This window comes from Typha latifolia, chromosome 13, assembly GCF_019914945.1.
Source record: "Typha latifolia isolate L0001 chromosome 13, TyphaL0001v2, whole genome shotgun sequence".
Taxonomy (NCBI): Eukaryota; Viridiplantae; Streptophyta; class Magnoliopsida; order Poales; family Typhaceae; genus Typha; species Typha latifolia.
The window spans coordinates 5,126,945-5,143,862 of NC_133098.1; the positions used below are offsets into that span (position 1 = coordinate 5,126,945).

The 16,918-nt window shown below is 34.1% G+C and overlaps 1 protein-coding gene across 2 annotated transcripts; it reads left to right on the forward strand.

Annotated features, from left to right (window-relative positions):
• The first annotated feature begins 9,463 nt into the window (after positions 1–9,463).
• Positions 9,464–12,985, forward strand: LOC140800340 (probable galactinol--sucrose galactosyltransferase 6). Of its 2 annotated transcripts, XM_073155078.1 has the most exons (8): positions 9,464–9,699; positions 9,777–9,813; positions 9,929–10,161; positions 10,267–11,355; positions 11,439–11,648; positions 11,766–11,900; positions 12,013–12,322; positions 12,418–12,985. In XM_073155078.1, exons 1-8 carry the CDS (start codon positions 9,557–9,559, stop codon positions 12,787–12,789), a joined length of 2,529 nt encoding a protein of 842 aa, XP_073011179.1. In that variant the 5' UTR covers positions 9,464–9,556; the 3' UTR covers positions 12,790–12,985. The 2 variants fall into 2 exon arrangements, with proteins under 2 accessions (XP_073011179.1, XP_073011180.1); XM_073155079.1 differs by lacking the exon at positions 9,777–9,813 and having other exon boundaries at positions 9,479–9,699.
• Positions 12,986–16,918: the final 3,933 nt, after the last annotated feature.

Consider the following 16,918-nt stretch of genomic DNA (forward strand, 5'->3'; position numbering starts at 1 on the left):
TTTCTCTAATTTTATAAATTTGACATAAAAAAAATTATTTATCGTAAAACTCTTAATAATTTTGTGTTAATTATATATAAATAAATTATTATAATTATTTTAAATTCAATCAATATCCGTTTAAGATTCGATCCTCTATCCGAAAATTATCCGTATTCGTTTAGTTAGGATATGGTTTTAAATTTTACTATCCGTCCAATATCCGTATTCGAATCCGTATCCGGACTAAAAATATGGATCCGGATATGGGTTGAGCACTATCCGATCCGTTTTCACCCCGATATTTTTCTGCATATGTAAATTACAAAACTACCCTTAAATCAGACTATATTTTTGTAGGATTAATTATGTCTTTTTATATTATAATTAGGGAGGTTTTGTTTGGGGATACAAAAATTACGATTGGATTAGTTATTCTTGAGCTCCGCATATCCTATGTTAATTTGATACGAAAATAATAGACGAAACTAGAAGTCATAAGGAGACTAAACTAGATGTCATATCCCACATGTAGTAGGAGATTTATTGTGAGTGGAGGGTTAATAGTCTTATTCTTATATTGCACTTACATAATAAGTGAAAATTTTACATATTAGATATTACAAGTAACAAATTAGAAAATCTTAATTGCTTAATTTTTTTTCTTTTTCTTTAAATCGTATTAATATTCTAAGTTTTGGATTTACTTAAAGTATTACTGTATTTGAAAAGATTTAGATTATTTAAATTTTTTTAATGCATTTTATATACATTTTATTCTATTATTTCTATAACTTTTTGATTTAATTCCCATTATTTTGAACTGAACGAGATTGATTCTGATAATTAAATTTGTTATATATAAAAATTTAATATTAACTTGTTACTTTAAAATATAAAATAGTATATTTAATAATATAATTTAATTTTGAGATAATCAACATCAGTTTAAAATAATAATTACCATTATTAGTTTTATTTATTGATGATAGTAATATTATTCTATTTAATTATCCTATTCATAGTCTTGTATAAACTAAATATGGGACTAAAATTGAAATATGTGATTAATTATTCTAAAGGATATGTTATCCCTCCAGAGATAAGCTGAGGGATGACTTATGCTTTCTTATCAACTGTTATAACTTGACATAGACCATAGGGCGATTAACAAGCGCTTAAGAAGTTATAAGTTAATATTGAGTTATTTCTTATGATAAGTCTAAGGTTAACTTATTCCCCTTATCCAACGTGATAATTAAACACACCCTTACAGGTTTACTAGCAGTTATAAATAGGCGTAGACCATAGAGAGATTAATAAGTACTTTAAGTTTGAAGTATAAGTAGATAAGTTAAAATCGACTTAAATCACATGATAAATAACCATTTGCGTTAATATTTATTTACAAAATGTTCGCTCAAATATCTTTGTAGCAAATGATCATTTTCTATACTTTTGCACGTATCTCTTCTACGGTGGTCATGTATTATCTATCTCAATCTTAGCTGCACCATATATTACCTCTCACAGCTCGTGCTCCAAGTTTTATCGCCTTCTTTTGCACGAGTTGACGTAGATAGATTGCAACCTTTGACAAATCTACCTTGAATTCGCATCACTTACTATTCCTCTGCGAACCTTCATTCGATATCAATGATAGGTACTCAACGATGAGTAGCACACTATTTTTTAGGGTGACCACATCTAAATTATTTTTTTGATACATAATGATCTCCTAAATTATTAAAAATATCTCATCATTTACTTCACATCGTTCACGGAATTAGAAAAATAACAAAACTGACCCTCTATCTTGGGCAATATAGAATTTTCTTTTAAGTTGCATGGGCATATAAGGGAAAGATATGTCATATTTTCATCATGTGACTATCGCATGACAACTTATAGATAGAAATTATTCTATGATGTGGGGCTGATATGTTAAAAAAATTGGCGAAAAAAAATATATTTTTACTCCTTGTAATTGAATCAAACATTTTAATTTATTCATTATCTCTTTTGTAGTTCTAACTTATATGTGTATCCTTAGATTTCTCATTCAAAATTCATGATGAAGATAATTTTCTACTAAACTAGTTGAGATGAAGGAAGCATAAGACAAGAAAGATTTTTCACATAAAAATTTAAGCGTAAATTATAGTTTAATTGATGTGATCGGATATGATCGAGTTATATCAGAGGACATTGGGCTCAATGGGACGAGCTAATTTATCTAATTAATTTGTTTGTTTACATATTTAGAAGGTGGCCTAGTTGATTCAAGCACTTGCTATTCTGGTAGAGTCCTAGTTAGCTAAGTCATTTGCTAATTTGGGTCTAATTAATTAAATTATTTATTTGGGTTAATCGCGTTACTTATTGAAATAGGAGTTCAAGTAAGATTAGTCTCTCTCTCTCTATATATATATATATATATGTGGAGAGCAACTAGTTTACGATTATCGAATCCTAATCTCCATCACATTCTCCCTATCTCCGTCAAGTCCTTCAACCTAATTGTCGCCCATCACCAAGGCTGACACCCTCCTCTATCCTTCCCCTCTGCTCTTAGATATGATCATTCACCACATCCTCCCTCTGTTGCCCACGCAATAGCACCAACCAAAGCCCCAAACAACACCACTCATCGCTACCACCTCGGCCTCCAATCTATACTCCCTTAACAATCTGAGATTAGATTCCGATTAGACTCCAGATAAAATCTGAATCTAAATAGGATATGAATGCAAAACTTGTAAATCGAGATATTATAGATGCAATCGATCTAGCGTCATGTTTTTAACATTGTATTAATATTTCGTGAATATTCTCATAACATTGAAATTTTCGCAACGAACCCACCACTAGCACTACAAACCTAATCCCCTAAACCCACTATCCTTCCACCATCTTAGTCCCTTAATTAGGGTTATATCATTAATACTCTATTATTTGGCCTAATTAACTACTATGTATTTTAAACTTTGATCACTTATCTTACTTGTGGTCCAAACTAAATTTCAACTTCTAATGTGTGAAAAGATTAAATTACCTATAAATATAGTATGATTTGAAGATAGTAGCATAATTTGATCATTTAGTAATTTTTTATAATAAAAGAGCTAACATTGGTAGGGGTAATGATGTGATCCAAGTCTTAGTTGAGTCAAAGTCAAAATGAGTTATTACAAGAATTTATGGTCACCGATCAGTGCGGATAATGAAGCAGTGATCAATGAGATATGGATGCCTTACCGCAGGAATAATGGGTAGCATTTCTCGCTTATAAGTGAATAGTTGTTGAGATTTAGGTAAGAGAGCTTTGCTATGGTAGGCAATGGCTCGACTCTCTTGTATGAGCACGACTCCAATGTCCACTACTGACGAATTGCACTTGACAACAAACATCTTTTGACAAAAGGGTATCACCAAAATGAGAGTGGAGGTCATGGTTGCCTTCAACTTTGCAAAAGCATCTCATGCCTTGTGGAAGTCATGGCTGCCACGTAGCTCCGGCTGATTCATCGGTAGTGGTCATCTTACCATATTTGCAATTTTCTCGAGGTCTGTCTCAGCCCATATAGCTGAGGTAATATATCTAAGGTAATATATTCTTTGCTAAAGCCAAAAGACACTTGGCCATCTTCATATGTAGGTGGTCTTGGTGAAGTAGTAATAACACCTCACTAGAATGTCAAGTGATCCTCCCATAATAGGACTATACATTAAGATATCATCAAAAATATAAGGGAAATTGATAAAAACAATATTATGCATTTTGCTTTTATTATCATGTACATCCTACCTTATCGATATTTGTCAATTGTCCCATACATTATGGATTTTATCCTAAAAAATATCCTAATGTTAGTTTTCTTAACCAAAGGTAACTATATACATTAGTAAACTTAACTATAGGTGCAAAAATTCCAAAATAACCTTCAATAAACTTAACTATAGGTGCAAAAATTTCAAAATAACCTTAAATAACTTTTTCAGTCAAGCTCTCTCTCTTCAAAAAAACTTTCTCCCCTAAAATACTGGAAACCTAATTCCCAAAGTCACTCTTCTCATCAAAATCTGGATAGAATCGTCGAACACCTACGGTGATCTCTTTTCTCCTCTCTTTCTTTTCTCTGTGGCAAGAATGAGATGGGTTGGGGAAGAAGAAGAGGTGTGAAAGGGAGGGTTTAGTGTAAAATGAAGAGTAATTTAGACATTTTTATTCTTATTTTTGAAAATAACTGAATATTCTTGATCTTGTTAGTTGTTATCATGTTAAGTTTGAGTAGTTTTGAGGATTAAATCTATAATATATGGGTCGATTGATAAATATTTATAAGGTAGGGTGTAAATGATAATACAAGCAAAAGACAAAGTGTTTTTAATCAATTTTTAAAAATATAAATATGTACCATCATATAGAAGTATTAAATATCATTCATGAGTTTTTGAAGGTCGCTAACATATCGGTGAGGCTGAACGGTGCCACCAAAAAATCATAGTGTCTGTCATGGGTGCCAAAGGCTACTAGTGCATGTCTAGTAAGTACACTCGGAGTTGATAGTACTTGACCCTCAAATCTAACCTGCAGAGTAGGCCACCCTTACTAACTCATCTAGTAGTTCCTCAATTACCAAAATTAGATATTGATCTTTGACGATGATACCTTCTGTGCTTGATTGATAGGTTTATTCAAAATTGCTATGTCTCATCCTTCTTTTCCACTAGTAATATTGACAAGGAGTATGCACTACGATTTAGACAAATCCCGCTAGGCATCATTTCAGCAACCAATTTAATGATTTACTTCTTTTGGACATGCGAATAACGATATGACCACATTCATCGGTCCTGTGTAGAGCATGATCTAAATTTGGTGGTCATGAGATATCATTATTCTATTTTAGTTATCTTAGGACTCTTTAATTTATTTCCTATAAATAAGTCGTCATGTCTTGTATCTTAAGCATTCATTTATTGAATGAAATATATATATAGACTTCTCCCTAGTCTTGTCGATTATAGCTTTCTCCCTCATCCGTGCGCAACTCATTAGAGCCATTGGCGTACGTGCCATCATCATCTACATTAGCACTAACCATCTATTTACCATATCCAAACCCTAGATCTTCATACCACCTAGCTAAGTCATCCATAACCCTATCTGGGGTCCAACCGTTACCAATTGTCCTCCCTTAATCTTTAGATGCACCACCTAAATCCCCATGCATACTAGCAAACCAGATCAATCGAACCAGCAGTCCAACCATGTGTCAAGTGCATACCCCACAATCTCGATGCATACCCCCTTTTAGAAACCGAGACCGATAGCTCGAGCCGATGCTCACCCGCTAGGCTCGGTACAAACCGATTTCTAACGATAGCTAGAGGAACCCTTTTTTGTTGTTTAAGACTAATTTAGTAGCTAATTATTATAAAATAGAAAAGGTATTTTGATTTTATTTAATATTAAATTAATATTAGACAATTATATATATTAGAACTATAAAGTAGTATTTGGTTGGTGCGTACTTATGAATTAGGCTTCCCCATATACATGCTTTGTAAACAAATATTCACTTATACAAATTTTAGTTAAACCCTATATAGAATAGATAACATAATAGTTTATGCACAAACTCCTATTTTTGGTGGAAGGGAGCCATAGAGTATGTACATTACAATACGATAAGATATAGTTATCAATTTACCCCTCTATGCTATCTTAACATAACAAACATGTCCTTATAAAATAATAAGTATAATATCTTACTATAAACTAATACATATTATTATAAAATGTGAAAAAAATACATTATACAAAATAATATTCTCTTTAATAAAATAACTTTTTAACATATTTTAAGAACAAAAATATTTAAATTATAGATTTATAATAATATAAAGTACATATCATGATAATAATTTTGAAATCATTTTATATTATCCTTTATTGATAGTATGATATTTAATAATTATATTATATAGATAAATTGTATTTGAACTAGTACATCTAACAGGGACAATATGGTACCTGACATAGAAGAGATATATTAATATAACTAAACAAATGAAATGATTAAATAGTATAATATTTTTATACTCAAAAAAGGAAATTGTATTATACCATTCTATACATGTACTTTGGAGCATGAGAGCTAATTAAGCTTTGCCTCTTGGATTTCACACTGCCTCGGTGCATTCGGTGCCCACCGCCGCATTCGCACCCAGATAAAACAAACAAACAGCTATAAGAATCAATTTACCGGATGGCTTGCGGAATCCAACCATCCATGTGACCCCAAATCCGTCGACTTTCAAAACAAACGCAATGAACGGTGGTTCCTGCGAGCTCAGGGAATAAGACCGGATCCAAACTGGCAACTTTTTTCACCAATCTAGCCCCCAGTCATAAAATATATCTATTTGACTGTAACTGTCGTTAAACATTAAATTTATTAATATTTTACTTAAAAAATGTTATTTCCGATCATATGAGTCGAGTCGAGTTACTTAGTTATTTTATCTCATTATTTTAAATTTTAAATTTTAAATAAATTTGATAATCCATATGTGAATCCGATCTTTTAGGACTCTACTATAAATAGGAGTGGTCATGAGTTAATTATCATTATTAAATGAATCTAAATTTAGCTAAATTATTCTTTTCGTTTTTATCTTTTCATATAGCTGTTAGGTCGTCCTTATTTTTCTATAGGTAGATTATAATCGTAGAAGCCTTCCGATCTTTCAAACCTTAGCCACCATCTTTCTCTAGCAGCACCATACCTTACTTGTCGTCCACCACCACCCTCGGTCATTCGTTACCTTTCGACGACAGCCGCAACGTCGGATGTTTACTATTCTACCACGTTTCGACTTTCCTCTACTGTTTCATTTATAGCTTTTCATTTCGACGTTAGATTCACATAAAACTAGAACCATTGGAACCCTAACTCACGAGGCTACCACCACACAAAATATCACAACTTTCTTACATTCAAATTGCTCTAGATTTAGTTCATAATAAAAAAGAAAACGCTAACATATTTAGTGTATTCTTCTTATATGTAAGATATTGATCTTCGTTTTATATTTGGCAAAAAAAAAACTAAGACAAACTTAGTAGTTGAATCTATTAGTAATTTATCTAAAAAATTCGAAATAAACCGGTGATAAATTTGCGTATATATTATTGATAAAATTACTATTTTATTTTATTAATTTACAGATATAAACACTAAACTTATTATTGGCGTTTCTGTCTAAAAAGTATTGGTATTAAGTTTGTAGGTTGAAATGGTAAAAAAGGGTTTGAGACAGGGCTAGATTGGTCAAAAGCTCTACTCTAACTCGTGGACTCATTGCTTTCTACTATTCTAGAGTCCAACCGTCTTAGCCGACTGTCTGCCTTACGTCGCTGAGGGGGGGAGGGGCGAAATGTAAATTACACTTAAACACCTTGTATTTTCAGTATTTAGATTTTGAGCCCATATTTTTTACTATTATCATAAGAAAATTATAAAAAAAGTACTATAAAAACTTGCTGTTTAGAGGACGATCTAAGTGGATTGAAAATTTTAATTTTACTTAAATAAAAAATAATTTTAGTGAGATTTAAAATCGACATTGGCTACGATACCATATTAATTTAGGATCCGAACCGTCAATAAAAGGTGATGCAATTCGTTAAATAAACTAGAAAGATCGTGATGGTCAATTTTCAAATTTCATACCAAATCGTTATTATAAATTATTTTAAAACTCTAAATTGTTACACACAATGGTAATTTTCTTATCTTTATTTCACCCTTATAGTTTGATTTATATCTTTTTACATCCGTTATATTTAAATTAAAATTATTATTTTTTTCTATTTTATTTAACCAATCTATATGTCGATGATAGAAAAAAAAATGTAGATAATTAAATAAGCTTACGAAAGAATTTAAAATAATACCGATTAAATTTTTTTATAATAAAGATATGACATACATATTGAGCATATGCATATTTTTTTCAGAGAAATTTATATATAATACCCTGTCTTTTAATAAAATTATAATTTACATTATATATTTTTAATATTTATAAATTGAGCCCTATGATTTAGTAGATATGCGTAAAAAACACCCTGCCGTTAGATAAGTTAGCTAAACTTAACCAAATCTCTGAGTTAAGTTAACTATACTAAAAAGTTTATGAAATATCCTTCGCTAAGTCATACTAAGGGCATTGAAGTTATTTTATAAAAAATAGTATTTTAGTTATTTTAAAAATAAAATATTTTTTATTTAACCGAATATTGTTTTAGTTCAAATCTAACCTAAGGTGTTTTTTTTTATATATTCGCTAAATCATAGGGCTCGATTTGTAAATAATAAAATTATAGGGTGTAAATCATAATTACATTATAAAGTAGAACGATTTTAATTTATATAGGACTATAAGAGAGTAAATGACACAAATAAACTATAAGAGGTAAAACAAAATTAAGCATTAACATAGGGGTAAAATGTAATTTCGCGTAGCAGATATTTTTTTGGAACTGCATGGGAAAGTAGATATATTTCTTGATCCTCTCCCACACTCGAACTTGTTGTCGTTAGCCGCTTGTCACTGTTTGGTTGACGTGGATCCATCTCAATCCACATCAACCAACTTTACTTTCTTCCTCGGCTTTTATGTTTATATTTTATTCCTACATTATCCAGAATTGCAGATAGGATAGCATTAAATAAAGATGAACTGAATATTTCCTGTGGATGTATTTATAATATAAATATTAAATTAAAAGTTCTTTGTATATAATATAGCAAAAGTTTCTTCAAATTGCACCTAAAAAATTAAAATAAAAAGAAAATGTTCGTCAATTTAAATAATATATATTTTTATTTTTTTAATTAACTCTTCTCTCATTTCTTTAATATGAATAACATTAGTTTTGACTGAGAGTTATATATTTTTGTGTTTGGTTGCAATACTAGGATAGTAAATACTAAATAGATGCAGTGTCAGGAATTTTGATGAGAGGGCCAATATGATTGTGAAATGGCTATTCCCGATGAATTTAATGAAGCCACCGTCCAAATCCTTTTAAGGCCGAAAGAATAAGATGTCAATTTGAAGAGAAATGGTTGGATTTTTATTTATTTTTTAAATATGGGTGAAGAATATCTGGCTCTCATAATTTCGATCCAAACATCATGCCTATCGTTGAGAATGCGTTAGTGATATTTATGGCTACAAAGGATGAATCTTGCTAGTATAATACTTTGGTGAAACATCCGCTACTAGTCAACCCTCTTTTATTTGAATCAACTTTGGAAGTTTGGCATAAGAAGTTGGGTAAGTCATCGGGTTCTGTTACTCCGCCGTTGATGCTGACCACGATGACATGGATCCGACGTGTCGATCTCATCTGCGTTCAACTTTTTATCTTCTCCATTTCTTTGCTGTTACGTCGGAACAGGCGGTTCGGCTCCGAGCCAATCCCCAACGAATCCTACCTCCCCTTAATCTTGGGAGAACACGACAGCACTCGTGAGAGAAGAGAGAGAAAGGAGCTGCCATGGGAGGCCGAGCTGCTCCTTGGCCCTCTCCTCCCACCCCTATAAATACCCTGTCACTTCACCCATGTCTAATATCTCCATTGCTTCCGTATTCCCGTGCCCTTATTTTAGATCGAAGGAGGAATACCTCCTCCTCGTCGTGGTATTCATCTCATTCATCTCTTCTTGCTTTCGTTTCGTGCTTGTAGTAGTTAACCGACTCTTCTTCCTCTGATCTAGCGTTGAGTTGTTGCCTTCCCGGATTCTTGCAATCAAGGTATACTGGGGAGGAAAGAAAATCGACCACCCAATTCGTTTTTATGCCTCTAGTTGCAGCTTCTTGCTTCAAAATTGGATCTTTCTCACTGTTCTGTTGCTTTGACTCGATTTAGGCATCTGGGTTAGGGTCCGCTTCAGTTGAGAAGAAGAAGGAGATGACGATCACGCAGTCTGTTAAGATCTCTAATAGAAATTTGGTCATCCGTGGTCGCACGATCCTTTCCGGCGTTCCCGATGCAGTGATATCCAGTTCCGCGGCGAGCTCCGGTCCCGTTGATGGCGTCTTCCTAGGCGCCGAATTCTCCGAGCCCAGCTGCCGCCATGTCGTCTCTCTTGGATCTCTGAGGTCAAGTTTTTACAATATACCAAGATTTCGATGAAAAAACAAGATGGCGTTTATTTTTTTTCGTTCAATTTTGATTAATTTTTCTTTGGCTTTGGTTGATTTCAGAGATGTTCGATTCTTGGCGTGTTTCCGGTTTAAACTATGGTGGATGGCCCAAAAGATGGGCGGACAGGGGAGAGACATCCCCCACGAGACCCAATTCCTCTTATTGGAATCCAAAGACGGCGGCGAGGAGACCACGTACACCGTCTTCCTCCCCCTCGTCGACGGCCCCTTCCGCGCCTGCCTCCAAGGCAACTCCGTCGACGAACTAGAGCTCTGCTTGGAGAGCGGCGACGCCGACACTCTCTCCTCTACCTTCTCCCACGCCCTCTTCGTCGGCACCGCCGTATCCGACCCCTTCGCCGCCATCAGTGGCGCCGTCGCCGCCGTCAAGTCTCACCTCAAGTCCTTCCGCCTCCGGCCTGAGAAGAAGCTCCCCGGAATCGTGGACTACTTCGGTTGGTGCACGTGGGACGCGTTCTACCAAGACGTCACCCAAGAAGGCGTCGAGGCCGGCCTCCGCAGCCTAACGGAGGGCGGTGCGCCGCCTAAGTTCGTCATCATCGACGACGGCTGGCAATCGATTGCTGCCGATCAATCTGAAGAAGAAATTTCCAAAGAAGAGACTCCTCTGCCCCGGCTCACCGGCATCAAGGAGAACCCCAAGTTCCAGAGTAAGGAGGATCCTTCGTCAGGCATCAAATCCATTGTTCAAACTGCGAAACAGATGTATGGGCTTAAGTATGTCTATGTCTGGCACGCCATCACCGGTTACTGGGGCGGTGTTCGGCCCGGTGTCGAAGGAATGGAGCACTATGGATCAAGGATACAGTACCCGAAGGTCTCTCCCGGGGTAGTGGAGAATGAGCCCGGGATGAAGACAGACATGCTCACGATGAAAGGATTGGGTTTGGTGAATCCCAAAGGCGTTTACAAGTTCTACAATGAGATGCATGCTTATCTTGCATCATCAGGGGTTGATGGGGTTAAGGTTGATGTACAATGCATATTGGAGACTCTCGGGGCCGGGCTCGGTGGGAGGGTCCAACTGACAAGGCAATATCACCAAGCTCTTGATGCTTCTGTTGCTAAGAATTTCCAGGAGAATGGTATCATTGCTTGCATGAGCCATAACACTGATGCACTGTACTGGTATGTCTACTATTTGAAAAGTTTGGATTAAATTTTATTTCCTATGTGATCTAACTTTGAATCTTTGTCCAAAACTTTTGTAGCTCGAAGCAAACTGCAGTGGTGAGGGCATCAGATGACTTTTATCCAAGAGACCCTGTCTCACATACTATCCATATTGCCTCAGTGGCTTATAACAGTGTGTTTCTTGGAGAGTTCATGCTTCCTGATTGGGATATGTTCCATTCACTTCACCCTGCAGCTGAATACCATGCCTCAGCTCGGGCAATCAGCGGGGGACCAATCTATGTCAGGTTGTTATTCGATCTTTCTTTGTGATGAATTCGGTATTTGTGGGTAGATGTTCTATTGAATCTGCAAATGTAATTGCTAAACATGTTTCAATTTTTTTTCAATTTGTTATCTTGTAGTGATGCTCCTGGCAAACACAATTTTGAGCTGCTGAGGAAGATAATATTGCCTGATGGTTCCATTCTTCGTGCCCGGTTGCCTGGTCGTCCGACAAAGGATTGCCTCTTTACGGATCCAGCTCGTGATGGTATCAGGTAATTAATAATTCCTTTTGTACTTCGATTCACTTTCATGAATGCCCTCAATTCATGTTGTAATCTTAGGAACTTGACATAATCTTTTTGACATCATTTCTTCCTTATGTAGCTTGCTCAAGATATGGAACATGAACAAATTCACTGGAGTCCTTGGTGTATACAACTGCCAAGGAGCCGCATGGAGCTCCACTGCAAAGAAGAACATGTTCCATAAAACTGGGGCAGAAGCTCTGACCTGTGCTGTTAAAGGAAATGACGTTCATCTTATATCAGAGGCTGCAACTGATCACGATTGGAAAGGCGACTGTGCTGTTTACCGTCATGGTAGCAGCGAACTTGTTGTTCTTCCATATAATGCAGCTTTGCCGGTCTCATTGAAGGTCTTAGAGCACGATGTATTTGTGGTGTCCCCAATAAAGGTTTACCATTGCTCTTTATATTTTTTTGCACTTTGCTATATCATATACTCAGTTTAATATTTACCTCGCTGACATTGCGATTTCATTTCAATCAGGATTTGGCACCTGGATATAGGTTTGCGCCGCTCGGTCTTATCGACATGTTCAATGCTGGAGGTGCAGTAGAAGGCCTCACTTACCATCTCCTAAGTGGCATCAAACTGTTTGAGCTTGATTCAGTTGCAGGGATGACAAATGGGGCCTTGATGAATTCATCAGAGACTGGTTGCTCTGAAGCAGTGGGCATGGTTTGTATGGAAGTGAAGGGCTGTGGAAGATTTGGTGCTTATTCTTCTGTGAAGCCGGGGAGATGCATGCTTGGCTCATCTGAATTGGACTTCTCTTATGATCCTTCATCTAAGTTACTGACTCTTCAATTAGAGAACATGCCAAGGGAAAGGATTCACAAAGTAGTGGTTGAGTTGTAGTGTGGTAGTCTTGATTAAGTTTGGTATCATTCTTTAGGTAGAAAGTATAAACCCCCCTATTGGATTTGGCATGAGAAGATGGCGATTGGTTGATTTTGGGGTAGGACGGGGGAAATTTATTTACATTGAGATGTTACATTATTTTCTTAATTCTCATTAATGCTATTTAGGAGTGGAAAATTCTCCTTTCCAACAAGTGCCCTTTAATACCTATTTGTCTTTCCAATTTGATTTGAAAGTAGGAGTGCAAAATTTTATTCCTTTGAACCTTTTGGCTGTGAAAAATTCAATGACATTGCCTCAGTAGGCAAGATGTGATCTTTCCTTCATGCTATTGGCGAATTTGCTTATAAGTTAGGTGATGCAGAGGCGCAGAGCTCATCTCAGTGCTGGAAATAGTTCAATGGGTTAAGAGACTTGGCCATTTCTGCCACAGAATTTGCTTGGACTAAAGGCCCAGAAAAGCAAACATGGGCTAATCCGATCAAAGCTGAGCTAGACATAGTTTGATTTGATCCGCAGTAAGGACAAGCCCACCATTTAACTACAGGTGCTCCGGGTTCGACTTAGCTCAGCCAGAATAAAATTGGGCTCGGTTTTGGACAAGACTTTGCCTACTCTATTAAAAGGACTATTATTGGACTGGGTATAGACCTAATCAAATGGGCCAGTCTGCCAGTGCTCAGCCTGACTGGGCCCTATTTGGACCGCGCTAAGCCTAGCCCGGACCCAATTTTGGGCCCGACCTGATCTGAGCTCGGACTACCAATAGGTGGTAGGGCTAGCCCTTTGCTCGCCCGGCTCGGCCTAAAAACCCACCAATTTGGCTTGCCCCCGTTATAGTGAAAATTTATACTGTTTTATAATTTTTTTAGCCCACCTCTCCTATGTGTCAATACTATTTGTAATGTTTAAAATTTTCTAATATATTAATTTTTTAAAAAGAGGGTAGAATAGAAATATTTTAAAAAATATTTAATAACGGTAAAAAAATTCTAAAAATAGCCAAAAAAATTCTGAAAATTAGCAAAATAGGACCTCATTTTTTTTTACCATTTTACTCTTTTAACAGAAATAAACAACTAATTTATAGGAGTCTGGCCCAGATTGGCCCAGCCAGCTCGATCTCTCACGAGCTGACGGGCTATAACGGGCTAGACTATTCTAGCCTGGTCCGGCCCAACCCACTTGTGGGCGGGCTGGCAAACACAGTAGGCGCAGCCCAGTAGCCAACTTGATTGGCCCAGTAGGCGCAACCCAAATCCAGCCCAAACCCGGCCCGGTCCGCACGATAATCACGTCTAATTGACCCAAGTCCAGGAACTAAGGAGTTAATCCTAGACCATTAGTTGTGTTTAATTCCAAAAAAAGAATATTTAGAAAAAAAAAATATTTTTATTAGTTGAGAATCACACCAGCATTCTTTCATCTTTAGTTATTGTTAGTATAGACAAGAACCTTTCTTTCTAAAAAAGGAGAATAACCTCCATTAAAAAATATTATATTGAATTATGTAAATCCTACTTAAAGATTTTTTAAAATGTTACATGTAAATATAACATCTAATCATAAGTTAACTCTAAGTTTTTTTTTCTAAAACTATTCATAAATTGCTGAGAATATATATAATAAAAAGAGTATAGGATTTTGATTTATATTAGAATTGACTATATCTCAACAACATTCACACCTACCCAACATTGGAATTCACATCTACCCAACACCCGAATTTGTATTAAATAAAATGCGCACATATCTATCACTTCTAAATTTCATCGTAAAACAAAAAAAAAAAAAAGAAATTAAAAATCTTCTAAATTTGGTATATTAACTAAATTATATATTTATTTCAAATTCTAGTATAAACGGAACTAGACGTGGAGTTTGATTACTCTAGCAAGAGAGGAATTCGACAGTAGAAATTAAAGATTTAGACATCTTATATACTCGTCAATAATATGTTGGCATGCACTAAATATTTACTCAGAAGTTACAGTAGATATAGGAACAATTAAAATATTATAAGCCATGGTAGAAAAAATTCTTTCCACTGTTCTAAAATATTTAAGTTCTCCTCGTCTCCATTGAAATGGTTGTAATATAACTTCAACTCAGAATTGGAGGAGAAGAATATAACGATGATGAAGGACCCTTGCTCATAATCTCCATAATGATGACTTAGTGCTAATATTATAATTCTTATTATTAGTAATATTTGAAAATTTTTGGGTAGAAGATCTTAACATAGATGAATAAGCTTTTCAAACCTACGTTTAACATTTGTATAATTTTGCAAAACAAGATCCTCATCATTTTGATATGTAGCATTAAAGTTCCTAGACACCATTTGCTTTGAAAGGAGGATCCAATATTATTTAAGAACAAATAATTATAGAATTGGTTGAAACTATTTTAAAATTTTGCTTCCATTTTTCTCAATATATCATAGAAACATGGATCATCTAAAAAAATGATAAAAAGTTGAACACTATTTAAAATATGAATTAGAACTACTGTAGCATTAAAAGATAAGTAGAAGAAAAACCAATTATTGCATCAGCAAATTTTAAAATTTTTTAAAGAAATTTTCAGCACTTTTTCTTTCTACGGGAGAAGGACATTATAATTGTCTAGAAAATCAAAAGAGATATAAATCTAGTGCAGTATAAATAATATCTAATAGATAGATAGATTTACATCTAATATTGAACATTAAATATAAAGTTTTAGTATTTTAGATTACATTTTGTGTATACATGTTGGAAAACTCTAAATTTTTTTAGAGCAACAATATGACAAATAATTTATCTTATTTTCTCAAGTATTATTTTTAATCTTCGAGCCCTCCTCTTATACATAATATTCAAAACATGGCATATACATTTATTATAAAAATATTATCATTGCATGGTAGAGATAAATACATTCAATTCAGCTACATAATTGTTTGTTGCATTGTCCACCATAATAAATAAATTTTTATTATGAATATTATAGATTTATAATTATTAGTCAATTATTAAGAGATATATTTATCAGTATGTCCATCTTCAAGTTCTCTAAAATCAATTATGCGCTTTTGCATCACATATTTCATGAATAACTAATTATTTTAGAAGAAGTAGTAAGCTAAAGAAATTTTATTTTAAGATTTTAAAGAGGAAAAATAAGAAATTAATTTATCTTTCTCTTCTTGATAAAACTTTATTATATAATTTTGAATCGTATGTCAAGAAATATTTTTGAAACTTGGATTAAAATCTATTTTTAATATTAAAAATATATATATAATCAACTAAAATAGAAAAGTAATGCTTTGATAACCGGCCATTTAATAATATATTTTATTGCCTTTTCTTGACCAAAATTTAAAATACCAATATTACTAATTGAGGATTAACTAAGAATAGCCTATTTGATATCTTAATTTTTGAAGCATGTTTTTCGTAATATTTATGTAAATAGTTAGTACTGTAACTAAGTAACATAGAGAAAACTTACTTACAAGTATTACATGTAGCTTTAACAACTACTAATGTACATTATCATTATAAATCTTTTATTTAGGGAAATGCTCTCATTGTGTAGATGCCTTGTAGATGAGGATTTTATGCATCTAATAGTTTTTGGCAAAATTTTCGGAGGAGAAGAAAACTAAAAATTACCACTATCGATATATACGTAGACTCTGCCTCTATCATTTAGAATCTTTGATTAAAAATAAATAAATTTATGGCAAAAGAAAAGTAAATTTGTTTTATCTAAAATAACAATTAAATCTTAAAAATTACATATTTTTATGGGTACATAAGACATTTATATTATAAAATAGAATTTTACCCCCTCAAACTAAGTTTTTTATTATTAGAGATGGAAAATTTTGTAAAATTATAAAAAGCATATTAGAAATAACATAAAAAATTAGGGAGCTAATTGTATAATCTGCATACGCATCTCATATGATTTAACAAATAATGTGAATTGAAGGTTAAATAATGACCAGAATTAAGATAGCCATTAAATACGATGAAATGTACTATTTGGGGGTTTGGTAGGCTGATAGACATATCTTAGGCCACTACTAATAGACATATCTTAGGCCAGTACTGTATCTCCATGATTGGTTCTT

Bases quoted from the DNA above. Each gene is read 5' to 3' on its own strand.
- LOC140800340 (XM_073155078.1), top strand. From the start codon at position 9,557: ATGGGAGGCCGAGCTGCTCCTTGGCCCTCTCCTCCCACCCCTATAAAT. The intron at 9,700-9,776 runs GTATTCATCTCA...CCTCTGATCTAG, and splicing joins AATACCTCCTCCTCGTCGTG to CGTTGAGTTGTTGCCTTCCC. The intron at 11,649-11,765 runs GTTGTTATTCGA...GTTATCTTGTAG, and splicing joins GGGGGACCAATCTATGTCAG to TGATGCTCCTGGCAAACACA.